This window comes from Panthera tigris, chromosome B4 (genome assembly GCF_018350195.1).
Source record: "Panthera tigris isolate Pti1 chromosome B4, P.tigris_Pti1_mat1.1, whole genome shotgun sequence".
In the NCBI taxonomy this organism is placed as follows: domain Eukaryota; kingdom Metazoa; phylum Chordata; class Mammalia; order Carnivora; family Felidae; genus Panthera; species Panthera tigris.
In genome coordinates, this window is record NC_056666.1 from 53,934,348 (window position 1) to 53,958,543 (window position 24,196).

At 48.4% G+C, this 24,196-nt stretch overlaps 1 protein-coding gene across 2 annotated transcripts in view; it reads right to left on the minus strand.

Annotated features, from left to right (window-relative positions):
- Window positions 1-18,844: 18,844 nt before the first annotated feature.
- Window positions 18,845-24,196, minus strand: part of LOC102972188 (cationic amino acid transporter 3-like) — a 29,519-nt gene continuing 24,167 nt past the window's right edge. For both annotated transcript variants that reach the window (XM_042991901.1, XM_042991900.1), the window contains exon 3: window positions 18,845-18,916. In XM_042991901.1, the coding sequence (XP_042847835.1) occupies window positions 18,908-18,916 (9 nt within the window). In that variant the 3' untranslated portion in view covers window positions 18,845-18,907. The remainder of the gene's footprint in view (window positions 18,917-24,196) is intronic.

The window sequence follows — 24,196 nt, forward strand, 5'->3', positions numbered from 1 at the left end:
TCAGATCCACCCTGAAGGACAAGCATGTGCCTCTGGTGAGGATGGTCAGAGCCATGCTGCAGGCTGTGAAGGCGATCCCCACAGAGGATGCCAGGTGACCAGGCACCTGCAACAGCAGTTGTAAGTGAAGCTCTCGTGAAGAAGATGGTTGTGTGGAACAGGTTCCTTGTACTTAAAACATGAGAGAGAGAAAGTCACCCTAAAAAGCACTCACTGGCCACCTCCCCACCTCCCCAAAGGGTTGTTCCATCCCAGCCCAGCCCCTCTGGGGAGACAAGCACCCTGCTTACTCCCCACTTTCCCCTCATCTGCTTCTCAACAGACTGTCTCTCCCCCTGCCCCTCTCTCCCTCCTGCAGTGAGAGGCTCCCTCCTTCTCCCTGTGTCTCTGCACACCTGCTTCCATCATATTCCTTCTCTTGCTCTGTCTCCCTCTGTCTTCTGTCCATTTCTCTACTCCCTGTTCCACTCTCAGTTTCTCTCCCTCTGATCTCAGTCATGGCTCTGTCATTTCTTCTCCATCTTAGTCTTTCTCTAACTCACATCTTGTTTCTGTTCTCCCCCCTTCCCCTCTACTGCCCAGAGCAGTCCTGCAGAGGGAGGGGAGTGGGGTCTCCTTCAGCACCAGAGGACTAGGTCATTTTGTATGGAGCTCTGAATTGTTGTGTTCCTGCCACACACACACACACACACACACACACACAGACACACACACCAGCTGAGCCCTTATCCTTTGCAACCTCTACCTGCCCCTTCTCACTGCCTCCCCCTCTGGTCTCCACCTCCTCTTTTCCCTTCTCTGTCTCCCTCTCCCTCCCTTTCTGTGTCCACTTCCCTGGCTGCCTCCTCAGTTCTGGACCTGGGTGCATGGATCTGTCTTTGGATCTGGGTCCATGGCTTTTGGACCCCCTAAGCCTGAGTTGAACTCATGTGTCTCAGGTATCTGTCTCTACTATCTCTGACCTCTGGGTATCTCTGTCATGGATCTATCACTCTATTCTCTGGATGCTCCTCTCTTTCCTCTCTCTTGTCTCTCAGTCTGTCTCCCACTCTCTCTTCTACTATGGACTGTCTCTTTTGACTCTATCTGCATCTCTTGGACTGCACAGTGCTCATACAGGCTCTGTCTTCTTGTTCCCACTCTGCTGGTCTTTGCTTGAATTTACTGGGCCTTTCTGTCCCTATCAATGTATTGGTGCTCCCAAACCCCATCTCTGCCTCCAACTTCTGCCCTATCGTTCCTGGGGTGGGGTGGCGCTAGGGGCACAGAGGGGACATGGCAGGCAGCACTTTGTGTGGAAGATGGACAGCTGGCCCATTACAATATAGTGCCGGCTCCAAATGCATCCCTTTCTCCTCACAGAAGATTCTCCAGGACTCCAGATGCTGGTGGCCTCCTTGCCTGCTATACTCACCTGTCAGACCCTGAGGCTTGGCCCTCTCCATCCCCAGTCTGTCCATTAGGAGTTGCTGGAAATTCTGGGAAGTCACTTGAGGTCCCCCTTGGTCAGGTATCTACTTGTCTGGAACATTCTGTCAAAAGAGGTTTCAGGAGATGTGAGAGGACCCACTAGAGGTGCTTTGCTGGAGGGGCACATGAGTGTGCAGAACAGAAAGCCTGGGAACTTTGCCTCTGCATCCTGGGCCAGACTGCCCAGGGGCTCCTTGTACCCCTCAGACAGGCCCACATGGGCAACAAGCTCAGGGAGGAGATGCAGCAGGTCTTCAAATACAGGATGGGGAACGAAAAATATGTGTGTCTCTCTTCTATCTCCTCATGGCAACTGTAACCCTCCTTGATCATCCCAGTGATCATGGGACCCCAGCTGAAATCCCAGTCATTCCAGCACCTCCTCCTCAGTCATTTATTTACCTGGTGCCCCTTCCTCCACCTCTCCCCCCTGTCCACCCAATGGCACTTGGCCCTCGGGGTGTCTTCCCAAAGACAGGCAGTCACTAATGAGCACTGAGCACTAGAAGGCAAGGGTCAAGGGCAGTGTGGTGGGTGGGAGGGGATTCCAGAGCTAGCAGATAAGGAGTCCTGTCAGCATCTGTCAAATATGCCATATCACTCCCTGCCAATCCATCTCCCTGCTGAGGCTGAGGGACTAAGTTTAGCCACAAACTCACAAAAGCCTAGATGCACAAAGCATGCTCAGCTCCAGACCCATTTTCTCCAGCAATCTCACTACCCGTGCCAGACAGGGTTTGAAAATTCCTGAAGATTCTGGGAAGCGGAGGTTGTAGATGGAACTCAAGGAGAAAGAGAAATTGCTCCCTCTGCTCAATATCTTGATCTCAGCTGCTTGTCTCCACCACACATTACCAAAAGCATAACTTAAAACCTCAGGCAATGGCAAAGAGGGTTAAATCTCAGGAAGACTTTCCAAGCCCTAAAGAGATCGTGAATGCTCCAGAACCCAGGGGATATGGGGGGGGGGATATGAGGTTGGATGACCTTATTAGGATGCAGTGTTGTGCATCCTGATACAAGCAATTTCCATCTAGGGGTCTAGGGAGATAGCTCTGTGAACTTGATGGGAACTTTCCCAGCTTCGACCTGCGAAGACCGTGGCGGCCACAAGAGGGCGGCAGAGAACAGCTCTCCCTGCAGAGCCAGCCCTGGGTGCTGAGATAGGGCTGGACTGCCCAGGCTGGGGGAGTCTGGCTCCAGCAATAACCCATGAATTTCCAAATTTAGGAAACCCTTCCCGCCGCCCTTTCCACTGGCATTCGTTATTCACTTTGGCCCCTGGAATTCCATCACCCATCCATCCCCCTTCCATTTTCTGGGGGCACAGTAGAGACACATAGGTTTTCCTTTAAGATTGTACAGCAGGTGACATCCCAGCTTCCCGAGGTGATGCTTCACAGGATCCAAACTGATAACTAAAGCCAGAACTGGAACCCACGTTTTCTTGCTTGCCAATACAAGGGTCTTCCCATTTTGTGCTGACTGCTGCTCCTAACAGAGAAGCATACTTTATAGGCCCCAGTGGGAAGCCTGCTCACTTCACTTGTGAGCGTGTCAAAGCTGTACCCTTCCCCATGTGATATATTTACACACATGACAATGCACACAGGACTGTTAACCACGGAGCACAGACACGTACACCACAAACACTATGCTGTGCACACCCTCACCTTCAGCACACACACTCCTCTGCCCCTCAGAGTCCCACGGCCCCTGCCTCTCTCTTCCTATTTCATGGGCTGCAAGAGGAACTTCTTTTCATAATTTGCTCTTTCCCGTGTTAACAAAGCTTCCTCAAAACTGCCTGACAGCGAAGCACTTTCCCATATTGAATCTTAGTCCCTCCCACCATAGCCCTGTACACATGGAGAGGAAGGGCCATCCAGAGTCCTCACCTCTCTCTTCCCAGGGATCCTCTGTCTCAGGCCCTTCAGTGCTCCTTGCCCCTTTCATCCCTCTTCTGACCTACTGACTCCTCCTCCAGATCCTTCTTGCTGCCACTGGCCCTTTTTTAACCTCAAAAGCTGGGTCTCCTAGGGAGGTGAGCACTGAAAGGAGAGAGAAGTAAGGATAGAAGGGACAAGGAAAAACCTAACTTCAGACCAGGAGAGGGCTCCGTTCTGTTGCCTTTGCCTTCAGCTGGGAACTTCTGGTTTCAGTATGATGACCCCAGTGTTCTGACTAGCCTTACTTCCTCCCCTCTCCTGGGAGCTAAAGAGCTAAAAAATAGGATAATAACTGGATTGAATGCATTGATTAATTGGAATAGAGACAGTTTGGGGGAGGGGAGCAAATGTGCAAACTTGTGAACTGATGGGATAAATGCATGAAAAAAGGCATGCCACCCCTCCACCTACCCCCTTCCATGTAGCCCCCACACACATGAATTCCCTGCCATTCCCCAATCCAGCACTCCTTCCTTATATAACAAGATGAGAAAAATATGCCAACCTTCCAAAAACCTCATTCCAACTTTCATCCCATAGGGGAAGCCTGAAAAGACAGAAGTCTCCTTTTTTTTTTTTCCTCACCCCATGTGCCTCCTTGTTCACTGTGCAGTTTCCCACTAGACCCTCTGGTTGCAGCCCCCACACACTTTCCCCAGAATGGAAGAGGCACCAGATATAGCTTCCTCCTGCAAAGGACTGAAACAAATGCCAGTCATGTTAGGGGCCTCTCAAGGTACCCATTATGCTATGAATTCTCAAGTCAAAACCATCTGATGTTTTCAAATGGATGCTAGGCAGCAGGGAAAAAAACTGTAAGACAGCCAATTGGGAGGGAGCAGGAGGAGCCAGTCCTTGTCCTTGTGCTCCCAGTGTCAAGTTCCACTAGGCTGGAGTCCCGTACAGAGCATACCTCTTAACTTAATCAGTAAGGTGGGTGGCAGCAAATGAGGCAAGGGAGAAATGGTACCTCAGAGGGAGGGTGCCTGGACACAGCCCCCTGCCTTGAGTCCATAGAGCCAGGGCTCCTGGCCAAGATGTCTAAGCAGTGGCAGCAGAAACAGAGGGGGGTAGTCAGGAGAATTTTGTGATTCTCAGCCCCCAGTAAAGGGTGCTGTACTTGGTGGGGGCAGGGGGAGTAGAGGAGGATGTATCATCATGGGAGCTTATGAGGGACTGGATTTTGGTGCCTGGAGAGAAAAAGGCTTCAAAGGGACTCTGGGTGAGACCAGAAGGACTCAGGCTGACTGAGACAAACACTGCATCCCCTCTTCCCTCCCCAATATACCCACTGTACAGAAGACAATAACAAGGGCCATGATGGAACTCAGCTTCCCCTCCCCCCAGCACCTGTGAATCCTGAAGCCCAAGCAGAGAGAGTTCTCCAGGGTGTGAACCACTCTGTTCCATGGTCTTCATCTCCACAGACCCAGTGGGGCAGGAGAGAGGAGGATGGAGGAGAACCTGAGGTAGAACTGCCCTCCCTCAGAACCTTCCTCATAGGGTCCTTCCTCTGGCCTCCTTCCCATATGCAGTTTTTCTGGGTATATGGTGGTTCTCTCCACTTCCAGTGCTCCATGCAGGACTTCAGTTAGACCAGAGAAGTGACTTCCCAGGTCTATGGTTAAAATTAATATCTTAACCATAGCCACACACAGGCTGGAGTAGGGAAGGCTAAGGAACCTGGGTTTTTCTGAATAGGCCCAAAGAGCTGAGCATGATGAGATTGTTGGAGAAGTGAATAAAGTACGCCAAAGATTGCCAATGGGGCTAAAACAGACTCTGGTCTCTAGCTTAGAGACCTCTCTTCCGGGTTCTTTTTCCCTTGCTGCGCATGCGAAAACCCCCACAGATATGGAAGCTGACGACTATAAATTACCCTCCCCACTTGCATTTGGCGCTCAGATCTTTGGAGAAATGGTCTCCTCTGAGCCTGCTGGTGTTAAATAAATCTCCTATCCACCAAGATCTCTGAGTGCTGCTTGGTTTTTCTGCCAGCATTCCAGACTTGTTCCATAACATATTTGGTTCCCTGACCAGGAAACCCAATCAAACTGGCCCATTGTTGCCACCGGTTTGGAAAAACGGTGAGGCAGTGACAGAGCAAGTGATCGCAGGGGAGAAGGAGCGCTCTGCCTGAATTTCAGCAGTCTCCTACTCGGTCATCTTGGGCCTGCCCCGCTCCATCGTTCCCGCCGGACTCAAAGAGACCTGGTAGGTAAGGACCTGGACCCGACATTGGAACTGGTAAGGCTGAGGCCCCAAAGAAGGCCCACCCAAAAGGGTGGAAGGGGGACATGATCAATCCCCGGAGGCCTTAATGGTCTCACAGGTAGAAAATTTTATGGGAGGGAATGTAATAGACTCTGGTGTGTGTGTGTGTGTGTGTGTGTGTGTGTGTGAATGTGCGGCTCGGCCAGGCTTGCCAGTCAAGTTTGAGTTTGTGGCTCCATGGATGGGCACCCTTAAGGTACCCAAAAGTCTATGGAGTCTGAATGGGCTATACTGTGTCATGGTGAGTGTATAAGGCCTAGGGCGGTATCAGATCAGATTCCGATGGCAAGTCACAAAGCTGAGTCGGCTATGGCCAAACCTCACCTAAAGTTTCCCTCAGGAATGCAACCAGAGGAGTATCTGATTGGTCCTCTCATCTGAGGGGATACCCTCCTTTTGTCTGTCTTTGTGACACCGAACAGGAGAAAGAAATTAATAATGGGACCAAAACAGAGTAAGCCTACGATTTTAGAGGTCATGCTCAAAAATTTTAAAAAGGGATTTTCAGGCAGTTACGGGGTGAAAATGACACCCATGAAGTTAAGGACTTTTTGTGAACTAGAATGGCCCATATTCAATGTAGGATGGCTCCCAGAAGGGACACTAGATGCTTAAATAGTGCAGCAGGTTTGGCTAATAGTCACTGGGAACCCAGGCCACCCTGATCAGTTTCCATACATTGACTCCTGGCTTGAAATTGCCCAAACTCCCCCGCCCTGGGTGCGATTCATCGTTAGCAAACAGCCAAAGGTTTTAGCCACTTTATCCGGAGGCTCACCCAGGGAGCCAAAGAAGTGACCCACTCTTTCTCTAATATTTAAAGGAGATGAAAAAGATATTGTCTTTCTGCCTCCTTATGACTCGTCAAGCTCCCTCCCTCCCCCTCTCCCTGAGCTTGAAAGTCCTCCTCCATCTGTCTCACCACCACCACCACCACGGCCACTACCACCGCTGCTGCTGCTGCAGTCGCTGCTACCCATCTCTCTGCCCCTTTTGGACATGGAGAACACTCCCCCACAGGGGCCAGCAGCCAGACTGTGCCCCAGACCCAGACCTAACATTCTCCAAATTCCTGCAAGGGAGACGAGAGAGCCTGAAAGACAGAATGAGGATGGAATAGTTCAGCCCAGATGTTCCATGATGTGTTATCAACCTTTCTCTACAACCAACCTCCTCAGTTGGAAACACAACACTCCATCATACTCTGAAAAGCCAAAGCAATGGTTGACTTGATGGAGTCCCTCTTCCAGACCCACCAACCAACTTGGAAAGATTGTCAACAGTTACTCCGTACTCTGTTTAATACAGAAAAAAGAAGAAGAAGAATGGGAGAAACACAACAATACCTAAAAAGTCATGCACCTCCAGGGATTAATGACTCTGCTGTCTGGGCTCAAGCTGCCACAGCTGAAGAACACCTAACATGGGAATTCACTACAGAAGAAGGACAAGCCCACATCCGATGATACCAGGAAGCCCTTCTTTGGGGAATCCGAGCTAGAGCCAAAAAGCCCATGAACATGACTAAAATATTGTCAGTCACACAGCGCCCTGGAGAGTCTCCTGGAGACTGCTATGAAAGATTATGTGAAGCATACCATGTACACACCCCATTTGAGCCCAAGGCACCAGAAAGTCAACAAATGGTAAATACCTCTTTTGTGGCACAGATGCCCCAGATATCAGAAGAAAACTCCAGAAGTTGGCGGGCTTTGCCAGGATGAATATCACTCAGCTGATAGAGGTCACCAGTAAAGTTTTCATTAACAGAGAAGTCGCAGCCAAAAGAGAAGCAGAGAGAAGACTAAAAAAGAAGGCCACCCTTCTCACAGCAGCACTAAAAGAAACAGATGCTGCAAAGATGGGAAGACCCCAACCACCAAAAGGGAGGAAGCCCAGAGCTCCCTTAGCAAAGGACCAATGTGCATACTGAAAAGAGAAGAGACACTGGAAGAATGAACGTTGGAATCAGAAGGGGCCCTCAAAACGCAGCCGATATTGGGAGGAACCTTGAGGCGAGAACCTCATTGGTCTTTCTGGGATAGAATCAGACTGAGGGGGACTGGACTCTTTCTCTCTTGGCCCACATGAGCCCATGGTCGAAATGAAGATAGGGAGACAGACAATAACTTTCATGGTTGACACAGGAGCTGAATAGTCCATTGTTACTTCCCCGGTGGCGGCCTTAAGCCAAAAGACGGCAACCAAAAGGGGCTACTGGGACACGGGCGATACAACAGCCCTTCTGTCAAGCTTGACAATGTGAACTTGGGGGTCACAAGGTCCAGCATGAGTTTCTCTACTTACCTGACTGCCCAATTCCTCTCCTGGACCAGGATCTGCTCTCCAAACTTGGACCCCAGATAACTTTTGAACCCACTGGACACACTAGCCTCCAATTAAACCCAAGACAGAAGGAAACCCTGGTCTTGGTGATTACCCTGACAAGGGAAGAAGAATGGAGACAAATCTGTGCCAGGGCCTTACCCTGTAGCCCCTCAGAATTTAGGCTTACATTCCCCTCTGTATGGGCTGATGATAACACACCTGGACTAGCTCGGAGTTAGGCCCCCATCATTGTTGACCTGATCCCTGGAGCCCAACCTCAGAGACAAAGGCAGTACCCCCTTCCACTCGAGGCTAGAATGAGTATACAAGAGCACCTGACCAAGCTCAGAGAAGCAGGTATTCTAATTGAGTGCCAATCGGCTTGGAATACCCCTCTCTTTCCAGTCAAGAAGCCAGGAGGAGGATACTGACAGTACAGGATTTGAGGGGCCGTTAACAAAGTGACTGTTTCCTTACACCCAGTGGTTCTGAACCTGTATAATCTCCTCAGCCAAATTCCTGGGTCAGCCAGATGGTTTACATGCCTTGACCTAAAGGACGCTTTCTTCTGCCTCCACCTGGCTCCTCAAAGCCAACCATTGTGTGCCTTTGAATGGACTGAGCCCGTTAAAGAGTGCCAGATGTAGCTGACCTGGACACAACCTCCCCAAGGTTTCAAGAAGTCTCCCACTCTTTTTTGGGAAGCACTAGCTGCAGACCTCACTGGCTTTCTGAGGGAAACCACAGGGTGTGTCCTCCTCCAATATGTAGATGCCTGCCTCCTTGCCAACGACACCCAAGAAGACTGCATAAAAGGTACCAAGGCCCTCCGTAGCTCCTGTCATTTTTGGGGTACCAGGCCTCTTGGAAAAAGGCACAGATTTCTCAGCACCAGGTCCGATACTTAGACTTGCTCCTCACATAAGGAACAAGAGAACTAGGACCGGAAAGGAAGAAAGTTATCACCACACTGCCACAGCCCCAAACAAAATGAGGCTTGTGTGAATTTTTAGGGTCCACAGGATTCCGTCACATTTGGATTCCCGGATTCTCAGCCATAGCAAGGTACCTCTATGACCAGTTGGGAGGGCCAGACCGGGAGCCCCTCACATGGACTGAGGAGGCAAGGGCCACTTTCACAGAAATAAAATTTGCTCTGGGATGAGCCCCAACCCTGGGTTTGCCTGACATACAAAGGCCCTTTAACCTCTTCATACATGAAAAGGACAAAATAGACCTTGGAGTGCTTACTTAGAGCATGGGGCCTTGGCAATGGCCAGTAGCCTGCCTGTCAAAAAAAACTTGAACCTTTGACTGCAGGATGACCACCGTGCCTCAGAGCGCTGGCAGCCACAGTCCTGCTCATCAAGGAGGCAGACAAATTCACACTGGGACAAACACTTAATGTTAAGGTCCCACACACAGTCATGTCCCTCATGAGCACCCAAGGATATTGTTTCCTCTCCAATTCTCGGCTGACACAATACAAAGGCCTTCTCTATGAAAACCCAAGTGTCACTCTCGAAAAAGTAAGAACACTAAACCCAGTCACCTTACTTCCCATGGAGGAGGGAGAACCTGACCATGACTGTTCTGAAGTAGTGGATGAAGTCTACACCAGCTGCCCAGAACTCCAAGACCAGGCTATAAGACCTCTCTGACCAAGCCTGGAGATCACCCTGTTCAGAGATGGGAGCAGCTATTTACAAGAGGGCAGCTGAAGAGCAAGATAACCACAACCACTGAAGTTCTGGAAGCCAAGGCCTTGCCGGAAGGATGGTCAGCACAATGAGCTGAACTGTATGCCTTAACCTGAGCCCTCATCCTTAGCAAAGGTAAATGAGTTAACATCTACAATGATTCCTGGTATGCCTTCACTACTGTGCATGTACATGGGGGCATCTATAAAGAAAGAGGCCTCCTTACTGCTGCAGGGAAAACTATCAAAAACAAGGAAGAAATACTAAAGCTTCTTGAGGCCATATGGCTGCCAGACAAGGTAGCTATCCTACACTGTAAAGGACATCAGAAAGGAAATGACACCATAACTCAAGGAAATCACAGAGCTGCCGCCTGTGGTGACCCAGGCAAAGCTCCTACCTACACTATGACTCTTGCCTCCCAGAGGGAAGCCTCCCCGCCCCTGTACACAAATGAAGAAAGAAGTTGGGCCTCAAAAGAAGGGGGCACACTAAGTAAAGAGGGATGGTGGGTCATGCCAAATGGACATATCTTTGTCCCATTGTCTATGGGAAAACACCTAGTGAATGAATATCAACAACTCACACACCTAGGAAAAACTTCCCTAGAGGCCTTCCTCAAAAAAAACTACTATATTATCCAGCTGCTGGCATTATGCCGAGCTGTCAGTGAACAATGTGTAACATGTGCCAAAAACAATGCTTGGTCTGTCCCACAGCCCCCGCCTGGCACACAAAGGATGGGGGCCACCCCTTTAGAAGACTTAGAGGTGGACTTTACCAACATACAACCAAATAAAGGGTTAAGGTACCTTCTTGTAATAATCTGCACATATTCGGGATGGGTCAAAGCATTCCCGACCAGAATGGAATGAAGTCGCAAGGTGGCCAAAGCTCTTCTATGGGAGATTGTGCCTTGGTTTGGTCTACCCTTAAACCATACACAGTGATAATGGACCCGCATTTGTGGCAGACATTATAGAAACCCTGACAAAGTCCTTCAACATTACCTGGAAACTGCACACTGCTTACTGACCCCAGAGCTCAGGGAAAGTAGAGCGGATGAATCACACCCTCAAGGAAACCCTGGCTAAGTTCCACCAACAGACTAATTTCCCATGGCCAGATTTACTACCACTGGTCCTCATGCATCCCCGATGCATGTCTGGGACACTAGGATTCTCCCCTTTCGTGTTATTATATGGGCACCCCCCCCCCACCATGTTTAGGAAAACTCACAGTAAACCTACCCCAGATTGGAGACAAGGGAATAAGGGAACAGCTCCAGACATTGGGGGCAGTCCTAAACAAGTTACAGAGATACATCATAGAGAGGGTCCCAATTTCCTTAGGGACCCTCTTTAACCCCTTTCAGCCAGGAGACTCTCTGTGGGTCAAAGATTGGAAGAAGGAACCTCTTAAACTATGGTGGCCTGGGCCCAATACTGTTATTCTAACAACTCCTACAGCCCTTAAAGTTTCAGGTATCACCCTATGGGTCCATCACTACAGAGTTAAGAAGGCCAACTCAGAAGAACCCACAACCTGGCAAAGTGATCCAGATCCAGTCAACCCGCTTAAACTGACCCTCAAAAGGGAAACTGATCCCTGAGAACTCCAGCCCTGTTCCAGCTACACCCCAGAAGCTGGCTGGCCTGCGCATGGCAGAAGCTTGAGGAATCAACACATGAACCTAACCCAGGGGTTTGGATGCAACTCTGCCAGCCCTTGCCCCTTACTGGTGTCATAGCCCTTATCTTACTTCTTACTGTTGGGCTGATAGAGACTGCACCAACAAGCTGGACATGGGACAAAAGATGCATGCTAAGTCTCACATACCTCCTCTGGGTGGGAGGATTGTTAAGTATTGCCTATATATTATGATAACCTCTCTCACCCTCACAACTACTGCTTACCCACTTTGTCCCCAGGATTGTTATATGGCAATAAGGGGGTCAAGGGCGTTCAGCGCCTTCACCTCCCTCCACAAAGATTGCTACAAGGGAAAAACACCCCCTCTCTGTCAATCACCCAGTGTCCCAAGAACTAAGTATTAGGCTGTGGAGATAACACAAAATGTCAGGAACCCATGTCACAACAAGGGCCTCCAGAGAGGGAAGCGAGCTTGCTACACTTACCTTCCTCAAAGGGGATCTCGGATGGGGGAGGGGTGCAAGACAGGGCCTTTAAAAAAGTTATAAAGAATACCCAGGACAGGGTAATACAAGCCATAAAGGTGACCACTACCCTGGCAGCCTACCAGGGTTTGAACTTTTCAACCCTCAATCAGATACCTACCAATTCCCCACTCCAGCATTGGGCCAACACTACTCTACAAGTCCTCCATAAAATAGATAATCACACCCAAATCTGCTGGATGTGCTTGCCCCACAGCCAGAGGGCTTATTTAGCCACTCCTATGCCTTTGACCTGGGAAGCTCCTGAAAATCTCAAAACCAACACCTCTGTCTTAATTGGACCCCTGGCCACGGGGATCTGTCTCACAAATGCCAACAATCTAATCTGTACAGTCCCTGAAGGTATGAATGGTACCTCTCTATGCAGAAGAAATATAACCTTAAAGAGGAATGCAACACTGTGTTCAACCCCTAGGGTGTTCTATCTGTGTTCTAATTCAGCCTACGGATGCTTAGAGGCCAACTGGACTCAGATATGTTATATTCCATCTTCCTAACCCCAGAGATATCTGTATACACTGAAGATCAGCTCCTAACAGCCTTTAGCCCCAAGTCCCGGGCTAAATGGGCAGTACTGCTACCCATTCTGATAGGAGCAGGAATTGAGACAGGAATAGGAGCCAGAATAGGGGGCATAGGTTCATCTGTAGGACTATACCATAGACTATCTCAAGAGCTAAATGAAGACATGGAACGGGTGGCAGATTCTCTGGTAAGCTTACAAAGCCAAATAAACTCTCTGGCGGCAGTGACCCTCCAAAATAGGTGAGCCCTCTACCTCCTCACTTCAGAAAAAGGAGGGACTTGCATATCTGGGGGAGGAATGTTGCTATTTTGTAAACCAGTCAGGAATACTTACAACTAAGGTTAAGAACTCAAGGAAAGAATTCAAGGTAGACAACAGGAAAGTATTAATCAATGGAAAAGATGGGATCTCACAGATTGAGAGTCCTGGCTTCCTGCCTGGTGGGGCCCCTCCTCTCCATAATTTTACTTGTATCCATCGTCCCCTGTATACTGAATACCATGGTACATTTTATTGAAAATACTGTTGCTTACCAAACTACAGCACATATCTTAGCCTTCCAAGAGTACCAACCTGTAAAACTGAAAGGTGATGCCTACTAAAGTTTTTTTGAAAGACATCAAAGGTGGGGGGGGGGAATGTTGGAGAAGTGAATAAAGTATGCCAAAGATGGCCAATGGGGCTAAAACAAACTCTGGTCTCTAGTTTAGAGACCCCTCCTCTGGGTTCTTCTTCCTTTGCTGCGGGTGCAAAACCCCCCACAGATATGGAAGCTGACGACTATAAATTACCCTCCCCGTTTGCATTTGGCACTCAGATTTTTGGAGAAACGGTCTCTTCTGGAGAAACACCGGTGTTAAATAAATCTCCAACCCACCAAGATCTCTGAGTGCCACTTGGTTATTCTGCCAGCATTCCAGCCTGGTTCCCTAACAAGATCAGGAGGACTGGTGAAGGTGGGGAGAAGCTCACTGGAGGGGGCCTTGAAAAAGTTAGGCAACTCTCAGAAGCAGTGGCATCCAAATACACTTTGGGATTTATTAGGAAGCTCTTCCCAGGTCAGATATCAACTCTGCCTGCCTTAGTTTCAGATTGTTTCTCTTTTAGGATTCTTTTGGGGAAGGAGAATTTGAATAGAAGGTTTGAGACTTGAGGACAGTTTCAATTATCTCTCTCCATCTAGATGGGTTTTGCTACTTGACTTTCCACCCAGGTTTCCACTCCCAGGTTAGTTAGGAATTCAAAGACTCCCTGAGGAAACTTCCTATATCAATTAGCAATTCTGAGACCTGCTCTCTTCCTAAGGCATGCCCAGGTGGGCATCCTCCTCCCCCTTTCCCCTCTCCACTTGAGGATCCCTACCTGCAGTTCTCATCATAGCCACAAGGTGGAAGTCAGTGCACAGATGGGTCCAGAGCTAGGTCCTGTGCCTCAGCAGAGACAGGACCATCCTCCCCCCAGATCTCCCCCACCCATCCTCCTCGCCAGGCAGGATGCCAACCCTAAGGTTCTCAGGAAGGAAAGAGCTTGCTGAAAGAACTCAGGCTTTGGGGACAGGTGGTTGTGTGAGAAGGGAATGGAGGAAGGAAAGGGAGGGTGGAAGAAAAGCCTGAGAGAGAAAACAGGTCTGCAGAGACCCAACCAGGAAGCAGGTAGTCAGGTGCAGTGTAAAGCCCAAGTTGAGAAATCATAGTTGGACTGCCTGCTGCTCCCCACACCTGACCCAGCATCCCAGGGGCTCCAGGGCAGCAGCTCCAGAGGTCTGTTAACTGGGTCAGAGGCAACAAGGAAAAAGGAGAATGCAGACCTGGGGGTGAGGCCTAAACCCCAATAAAATACTAGGATACACACAGGGAAGGGTCTGCACTGCCACCTTCCTCCTTGGGATGAGACCCAGTTGGACACCATTATCTCTGCTATTCCCAGAACACAGAGAACAGGGAGGAGCTCAGGCAATTCTCCTGTGCAGTCCTGGCCCTCCTGGTAAATGGAGGGGGACCTGGGTGGAAGATAAAACCAGCCCTGCCTGTGGGGAGGCACAAGTCCATGCCAGGAGAGGAAATCAGAGGGAGGAGCAGGGACAAGGCTCAGGAAAGAGAAGACAGAAGAACAAGAGAAAGCCTGTGAGTACCTAGTAGTGGCTTAGAAAGAAAAAAGGTGGGATCCAGAACCACGAGAATTAATCATGGAAGACTTCCCACAGGAGGAAAGTATGGGGCAATTTTGTAAAGGACTGAGAGGCTAATCTGCAGGAAGAGGAAGAGAGAAGAAGGTTCAAACTGGGGACAGGCTATGAGGCTAGAGCAGGGCAGGGAGGACTAAACACTGCAATGGCTGCCCAGATGGAGCTAAAAGACCAGATCCTGGGAGTCTGGAGGGAAGGCGGGAAGAAGAAGAAGTAGGTGTCAGTGCATGGGAGGCCTAGAAGCCCAGCTGGAAGGCTGGAATGGAGTCACTAGAGGAGGAGGAAGGGGGACAGCATCCCAGTCTAGCTGAAGTCCTTCTCCCCCTCTTCCCATCCCATAAAGCCAAGAGAATGGGAACAGATTCCAGGGTCCTCCAAATGGGGCACAAGCAGGACTCCTAGATCAGGAGTCAGGGGCAGGCTTCCAGAGGCAGCCATCATGTAGCAAGGGACACTGAGTGTTCCCTCCTGCGGGCCCTCTGGCTCCTGTCTGTAAAGTGAGAGTGTTACAAGCAGTGATCTTTGAACTTCCTTCTCTGAATCTGCCCTGATCATGGCCCTCCTGCCCAGGGAAGGTTTGACCCATTTGTGATGCACCAGCTTTACCCCCCATCCTCTCAGTGTGCCTACACTCTAGACTTACTTCCTTATCCAGAGGAAACTACTTCCACGGTTGCAGGTGAGGGTGCTAGGTTCCAATTTCACAAACTCGGCCTGGGGTTGTCCAGCACAAAGTGCAACAAGGGGATTTGAGTTAGACTCAGTAAGAACTTCTCAGCACAAGGGGTCTGAAAGGCTCAGCTTGTATGAAATTCAGTAAGGATGCATATGGCCTTTCCAGAGGCCTCCAAGAGACAAGGACTTGTTTTGTACCTGTCCAGGTAGTACTGACAAGAGAGGGAAGTTTTCAGTGTGAATCTGGTCATCCTAGCCTCAGAAGGTGACACACAAAGACTTCTGGGGACTTTATGGCCTCAGGCAGAAAGGGTGGAGCCTAGAGTTAGGAACTGCAGCCTGCTTACATCATTCCCAAATCCTGGGAGTGGAGGTGGGGGAGAGAGTAGGCCTGAACCCTCCACTGTCTGGCCAACCTTCCACCCTGACTCCATATGTTTCTGGCCCTCCCTGGTCAGAGCAGGGCCTCTGAGCTCTTCCGAGCCCTGAGTGAAGGCCTCAGGACCCAGTCTCCACCCAGGCTCAGACCCAGGGCCCTGATGCCATCCCCCTGTGGCTGGCAGGACAGAGACACCCACTGCTCAGGCTACCCAACTCCCCATACCCCAAGCACAGACAGCCTTTCTCTTCTGGACTCCCACCCAACCCATCCCATACCACTGCCTGAAACCTGCTTGAAATTTGCACAAATCACATCAAGACATCTTCAGCTGTGAGCTTCAGGCTCCCTTGGGACAGCACCCAAACATATACACATGCACACATACACCTGCACACATGCAGATACACACACATATACTCACACTCATACATACACACAGACTCATACCCTCAAAATACACACATATACACACCAATATATCACAAACATTCTCATATACACGCAATACAAAGACACATACTCACAAACTCATACACTTACAGATAGGCATGCACACACAAACTTACACTCTCATACAGTCATCAAACACACTTGTGCACACATATACACCACTCTATTCCTTTCTTCTAAAGGTCCAGAGCCCAGTCCTCTAGATTCCAGAGATGTAGAATGTCTGGGAGAAAGCATGGGCCAGTCACGTAGGGTAGAGGGGACTGAAGGGGTGGAAGGAGAGGCAGAGATCACACCCCTCCCCCTGCTGCTTAGGTGGCCTCCTCAGCTCCCATCCAGAGTCAGGCCTCAGCATGAGTGGGAAGTGGCTCTGGAGGTCTTACCCTCACCTTCCTGGGACCTTCCAAGGACCCACAAACACCCTTGCTTTCCCTGCCACAGCCTGTACTCCCTACATTCCTCCCAGGAATGCTTCTGAACTGCTGTCTGTCTTCCCCTTCTCCCAGTGGGACGCTTCTCTAGGCCTCCTTCCTGATAACCCAGAACCCTGACCATCTCTGAGTTTCCATCAGGCATTGCCCCATCCTGATTCCTCCACTTCCCTGCCCTGCCCACCCCTATCCCTCTGACCCCCTGCACTGCCCACCTCCCACTCTGTCCCCTCCCACCTTCACTACCTTCCACCCCACCCAGCTTGCCTCCCTTCCCTCCTGGCTCCACTCCCCAGACAACCCCACCTCCCATGGGCTCCACTCTCCCATTGCCTCCATCTCTCCACCTTGCTTCATCCTACCATTTTGCCCCATTTCAAGTCATTTCTACACCTGCCTTTGCACCTTTCACACCCTTCAGAATCTAGGGAGTAGAGCAGGGCTCAGAGCCCAATGAAAGGAAGCATGTTTGCCCCTTCTCTCTCTTCATACCCTCCACCTGCTCTCCTCCCTCTCTTCCTGTGGGCAGACCTGTCTTTCCATCAGGAAAGTGATGGGCAGGAGTGCACAGAGGAAGAGGGTGACCAAGGGAAACCTGCCGGGCAATTCAGTCCCACCTGGGGGAAGCCCCTCCCACCCGGGCGAGCGCCGCCTCGTCCTGAGTAGCCTAGGGGAGCAGGCAGGCCAGCTCTTGGCTCCATCATGACCCAGGTCTGAAGGGACCTTTGGCAGCCCTGGGACTTCAGGAAGGCCTGTTTACCTGGTCACCCCAAAACCACTCCATCTCAGGAGAGGACAGAGGCAAATGGTAACTATTCCCCATAACATTGCCCCACCACCTTCATCTCCACTCCTGCTGGAGAGAGACCCTCCTCTGCTACTAGCCTGGCTTGAGGAGAAAGAGGAACTTACACAGCCTCTGGGGCTTTTCTTCTCCCAGATCACTGATGTGTAATAGCCACAAAGATGCTGCATAATTGCTCAGTTTGTGTGGGGACGGGACTCCCTCCTCCACATGGAAGCCAAAGATTCCACCAGAGCCTCACCTTGTTTCCTGCCTGTTTGCTCCACGTCATCTCCCTTTCCCCAGCCACACCTTGGTGAACCCCAACACTCCTGGGGATAGGATCACCCTCTATGTGTCCCTTTTCATCCTGCTCCCTTGCTGTATCAGGCCCAGGATTTCTGATTCAGAACACAAGCAGCTTTGTCTGCTTCTGGGAAGTTCTTCCTCTCCTCTCACTTGAATCTTTCTTGCCGCTGTAAGTAATCATACTGCCTGAAGAAATTGTGGATATATCTCCCCACCTTCCCCTTCTCCCCACTTCTTTAGGGTCTTAATGGTATGTCCCAAAACCTAGGTTCTATATCTCAGCCTTCAGAACAGGCTTCTGGGCTCTGAGATCAACCCAGGGGCTGAAGAGTATGATGATCTGCCTGGGCTGCAAGGAGAAGGCAGTGGTTCATGGGGTGAGAATAGCCCAAGAACCCTTTGGAGCTTGGTGCACACAGCAGGTGTGTAATAAGTGTGACATGGCCATCGATAGGCTGGACTTAGGGAGGTGAGGGAGGGTTGAGGGGAAAGAATGAGGCTGGACTGGTCTGAAGTGTCTGCTCCCCATTCTCTTCCCTTCCCCTCTGGGTCACCTGGAGAGAATATGCTCTAAGACAGGCCCTGAGCCTGGAGTCCTCCCTTAGCTGAGGGGGGAGATGTGTCCTCCCCTCCACCCACCTCCATCCAGCCCAGCTCAGGACACCAGGACACCCATCCTCAAGAGCCCAGCCTCTGCACTCCAACCCAACCAGCCACACACATCCTCTCTTCAGCCAGGGATCCTAGATCTCTGACTCCTCACCTTGCACATCAGGCTGAATACCCCCATTCTGGGAGAATCTCAGGTGACCTCTTTAAGCTACTTGGGTACCTCCAGTCAGGCTACTAGTCTTTAAGCATTAGTCAGCATCCTTAGCCACATGATTGATTAACTTTCTTTGTATATCTACAGATCATGTATTTTTTTCTAGAAGAGGGTACTGGCATTGGAAGGTGGAGAAGGAGTTTCCTGTGCTGTGTCTGTCTTCAAACCACATCCAGGTTGGCCTGCCTCCTGCTTCCAGGAGCTTCCTGCTTCCAGGAGCTTTGCTTCTGGTTTTCTAAGGATGTAAACAAAGACATTTAAGTCTTCTTACCATCCTTGCTTCTGTCAAAGCTCATTGCTTTCTATTAAGTTGGTTTCACAGATAACCATTGTTTTTAAATCTCAACTCGAGACTCCTTCACTGGTATAATTTTCAATTCTTCTTCTTCCAGGATGGTCTTCTTCTCTTAGTACCTTCCATTACAGGTTCTAGGAGAGAAGGTGATTACATGAGTGGTGTGCATACAAGGGTGGCTGTGTATTAGGCTAGAAAGTAAAAGACAAGAGATGATTGCCTTATGGCTGCTGTTTTTCTTTCTCTGCAAACCTCTTCTGATTGTAGCAGATTTACAGAGGCTTCAAGTATCCCAGTGTGTTAGGCATGATATTCTGGAAAGAAAACTCAATTAGGACCCCTTGCGAAGTAATGAAAATAAATATCAGGGTTTGGTACAAACACACCAAGTAGGGCCAAGGGTGGAAGGCAGCTACTTATATCTTGTTGAACTCTTTCAGAATTTGTGAACACACACACACACACGCACACACACACACACACACACACACATGCACATGCACACACACACCATAACCAAAAAGTCAACTAAATATGCTCATCTTTATAGACCTACCGAGATAAATGTACCCCAATCTTTGGGGCATATTTCTACTCAAATTTAATATAGTAGGCACACACACATAACTCTCAATAAGATGCTTTATGAATATAGTTATTTAGCCTTTTGCCTCTCTAAGTTCCTGACTGCAGGGTGGGACACAGTGATGGTAAATGAAAGAATGTGAGTATGAGCTTCCATGTGTCATTAAGTGTGTCTCTGAGTACATTCTACAAAACAAATAGAAATAGTATTTTAATTATTTACTGTTTCGAATTATCCATTGCCTTTTAATTACCTCTATGTCATCAAGTTACAATGATCATCTGTCCCTTACTGAGCAGTTACTCCATGCAGACTATAGCTCAGGGGTTAGCAGCAGGGACTTTGCTCAAACTTGGTATAAATCTAGCTTCACTTTTAATTTTGCACAAATGGCTTAACCTCTTTGAGCCTTTGTTTCAACTTTTGTAAAATGAGCACAACAATACTCACCTCACACAATTTTTGTATTAAATAGGTATTTATGTAAAGAGTTGGAAGAAAGTATACAGCATAGTACTCAGCGGTGGCAGCTCTTATGTTCATTTGTGTGCTTTAGAAATATAAAGAAGTAAAACATAAAAGTGACATTCTTTTTCCTTAAGAGGTTTTTAAATCTCATCAATGACACAAGATAAATACATGGAGAGAGGAAGACCATGGAAGCCTATAGCTCTTATTTAAGGCCTAAAATGCAACTTTTTTCTCCTATATCCAAGCTCCGTTTACATTTTTTAGCAGATTTCAATCTTCTAAGAAGATTGTTTTTATTCTGTCATTCATCACTCCTATGTGTTACCACTTGCATACACCATACGTCCATACCAACCTTTCACTTAACAAGTCGACTGGAGAACCCTTGGGATAAAAAAGATTTTGAGAGTTAATTGTGAGCATTTTCTATTTCTTGGCAGGAGCCTATCTGAGGCATTCCATACCCAAGTGAGACAGCCATGCACACTGCAAGACAGCCTGCACCCTACTATCTTCCTAGGTCACGCTCTAATTTCAGAAAAATCTTCCTTCTATTCACTCTCAATCTGTTTTCCTTTAATTTGGCCTGTGTTTATCACTCATTCTGATTAGAGATGAGATACGTTAATCCTCAAAACCTTAAGAAAATTCTCAAATTCCCATCTGGTAACATTATACCATTGTCTATCAGTTCAGGTCTCTGGCATTATAGGTCTCATATACTTTGTTATTGATCCATTATGAATCATCAAAAGATCCCTTAAAAAGCATTATTTGGGCTCAACATCACTCATCATCAAGGAAATACAAATCAAAATCACAATGAGACACCAATTTACACCAGTCAGAATGGCTAAAATTAACAACTCAGGGGATGACAGATGTTGGCGAGGATGCAGAGAAAGAGGAACACTTTTGCACTGCTTGTGGGAATGGAAATTGGTGCAGCCACTCTGGAAAATAGTATGGAGGCTCCTAAAAAAATTAAAAATAAAAACTACCCTGTAACCCAGCAATTGCACTACTAGGTATTTATCCAAAGGATACAGGTGTGCTGTTTTAAAGGGGCACATGCACCCCAATGTTTATAGAAGCACTATCAACAATAGCCAAAGTATGGAAAGAGCCCAAATGTCCAACAACAGATGGATAAAGATGTAATATATATATATATATATATATATATATATATATATATATATACAATGAAGTATTACTCAGTAATCAAAAAGAATGAAATCTTGCCATTTGCAACAACATGGTTGGAACTAGAGTGTATTATGCTAAGTGAAATTAGTCAGAGAAAGACAAATATCATATGATTTCACTCATTTGTGTAACTTAAGATATAAAACATAATCATAAGGGAAGGGAAGCAAAAATAATATAATAACAGGGAGGGGGACAAAACATAAGAGACACTTAAATACAGAAACCAGGGGGGGAGTGCCGGAAGATGGCAGCGTAGGAGGACGCGGGGCACACAGCGCGTCCTGCCGATCACTTAGATTCCACCTACACCTGCCTAAAGAACCCAGAAAACCGCCAGAGGATTAGCAGAAGGGAGTCTCCGGAGCCAAGCACAGACTAGAGGCCCACAGAAGAGGGTAGGAAGGGCGGCGAGGCGGTGCGCGCTCCACGGACTGGCGGGAGGGAGCCAGGGCGGAGGGGCGGCTCGCCGGCCAAGCAGAGCCCCCGAGTCTGGCTGGCAAAAGCGGAGGGGCCGGACGGACTGTGTCCCGACAGCAAGCGCGACTTAGCGTCTGGGAGGTCATAAGTTAACAGCTCTGCTCAGAAAGCAGGAAGGCTGGAGGACAAAGGGAGGGAGAGCTGCTGAGCCCCCGGACGGCAGAGCTCAGCTCGGCGGGGAACAAAGGCGCCAGCGCCATCTCCCCCGCCCATCCCCCAGCCAAAATCCCAAAGGGAACCAGTTCCTGCCAGGGAACTTGCTCGCTCCGCGCAAACACCCAACTCTGTGCTTCTGCGGAGCCAAACCTCCGGCAGCGGATCTGACTCCCTCCCGCTGCCACAGGGCTCCTCCTGAAGTGGATCACCTAAGGAGAAGCGAGCTAAGCCTGCCCCTCCAGCCCCCGTGCACCTTGCCTACCCACCCCAGCTAATACGCCAGATCCCCAGCAACACAAGCCTGGCAGTGTGCAAGTAGCCCAGACAGGACACGCCACCCCACAGTGAATCCCGCCCCTAGGAGAGGGGAAGAGAAGGCACACACCAGTCTGACTGTGGCCCCAGCAGTGGGCTGGGGGCAGACATCGGGTCGGACTGCGGCCCCGCCCACTAACTCCAGTTATACACCACAGCACGGGGGAAGTGCCCTGCAGGTCCTCACCACTCCAGGGACTATCCAAAATGACCAAACGGAAGAATTCCCCTCAGAAGAATCTCCAGGAAATAACAACAGCTAATGAACTGATCAAAAAGGATTTAAATAATATAACAGAAAGTGAATTTAGAATAATAGTCATAAAATTAATCGCTGGGCTTGAAAACAGTATACAGGACAGCAGAGAATCTCTTGCCACAAAGATCGAGGGACTAAGGAACAGTCACGAGGAGTTGAAAAACGCTTTAAACGAATTGCAAAACAAAATGGAATCCACGATGGCTCGGCTTGAAGAGGCAGAGGAGAGAATAGGTGAACTAGAAGATAAAGTTATGGAGAAAGAGGAAGCTGAAAGAAAGAGAGATAAAAAAATCCAGGAGTATGAGGGGAAAATTAGAGAACTAAGTGATACACTAAAAAAAAATAATATACGCATAATTGGTATCCCAGAGGAGGAAGAGAGAGGGAAGGGTGCTGAAGGGGTACTTGAACAAATTATAGCTGAGAACTTCCCTGAACTGGGGAAGGAAAAAGGCATTGAAATCCAAGAGGCGCAGAGAACTCCCTTCAGACGTAACTTGAATCGATCTTCTGCACGACATATCATAGTGAAACTGGCAAAATACAAGGATAAAGAGAAAATTCTGAAGGCAGCAAGGGATAAACGTGCCCTCACATATAAAGGGAGACCTATAAGACTCGTGACTGATCTCTCCTTTGAAACTCGGCAGGCCAGAAAGGCTTGGCACGATATCTACAGTGTGCTAAACAGAAAAAATATGCAGCCGAGAATCCTTTATCCAGCAAGTCTGTCATTTAGAATAGAAGGAGAGATAAAGGTCTTCCCAAACAAACAAAAACTGAAGGAATTTGTCACCACGAAACCAGCCCTACAAGAGATCCTAAGGGGGATCCTGTGAGACAAAGTACCAGAGACATCACTACAAGCATAAAACATACGGACATCACAATGACTCTAAACCCGTATCTTTCTATAATAACACTGAATGTAAATGGATTAAATGCGCCAACTAAAAGACATAGGGTATCAGAATGGATAAAAAAACAAGACCCATCTATTTGCTGTCTACAAGAGACTCATTTTAGATCTGAGGACACCTTTAGATTGAGAGTGAGGGGATGGAGAACTATTTATCATGCTCCTGGAAGCCAAAAGAAAGCTGGAGTAGCCATACTTATATCAGACAAACTAGACTTTAAATTAAAGGCTGTAACAAGAGATGAAGAAGGGCATTATATAATAATCACAGGGTCTATCCACCAGGAAGAGCTAACTATTATAAATGTCTATGCGCCAAATACCCGAGCCCCCAGATATATAAAACAATTACTCATAAACATAAGCAACCTTATTGATAAGAATGTGGTCATTGCAGGGGACTTTAACACCCCACTTACAGAAATGGATAGATCATCTAGACACACAGTCAATAAAGAAACAAGGGCCCTGAATGATACATTGGATCAGATGGACTTGACAGATATATTTAGAACTCTGCATCCCAAAGCAACAGAATATACTTTCTTCTCGAGTGCACATGGAACATTCTCCAAGATAGATCATATACTGGGTCACAAAACAGCCCTTCATAAGTTTACAAGAATTGAAATTATACCATGCATACTTTCAGACCACAATGCTATGAAGCTTGAAATCAACCACAGGAAAAAGTCTGGAAAACCTCCAAAAGCATGGAGGTTAAAGAACACCCTACTAACGAATGAGTGGGTCAACCAGGCAATTAGAGAAGAAATTAAAACATATATGGAAACAAACGAAAATGAAAATACAACAATCCAAACGCTTTGGGATGCAGCGAAGGCAGTCCTGAGAGGAAAATACATTGCAATCCAGGCCTATCTCAAGAAACAAGAAAAATCCCAAATACAAAATCTAACAGCACACCTAAAGGAAATAGAAGCAGAACAGCAAAGGCAGCCTAAACCCAGCAGAAGAAGAGAAATCATAAAGATCAGAGCAGAAATAAACAATAT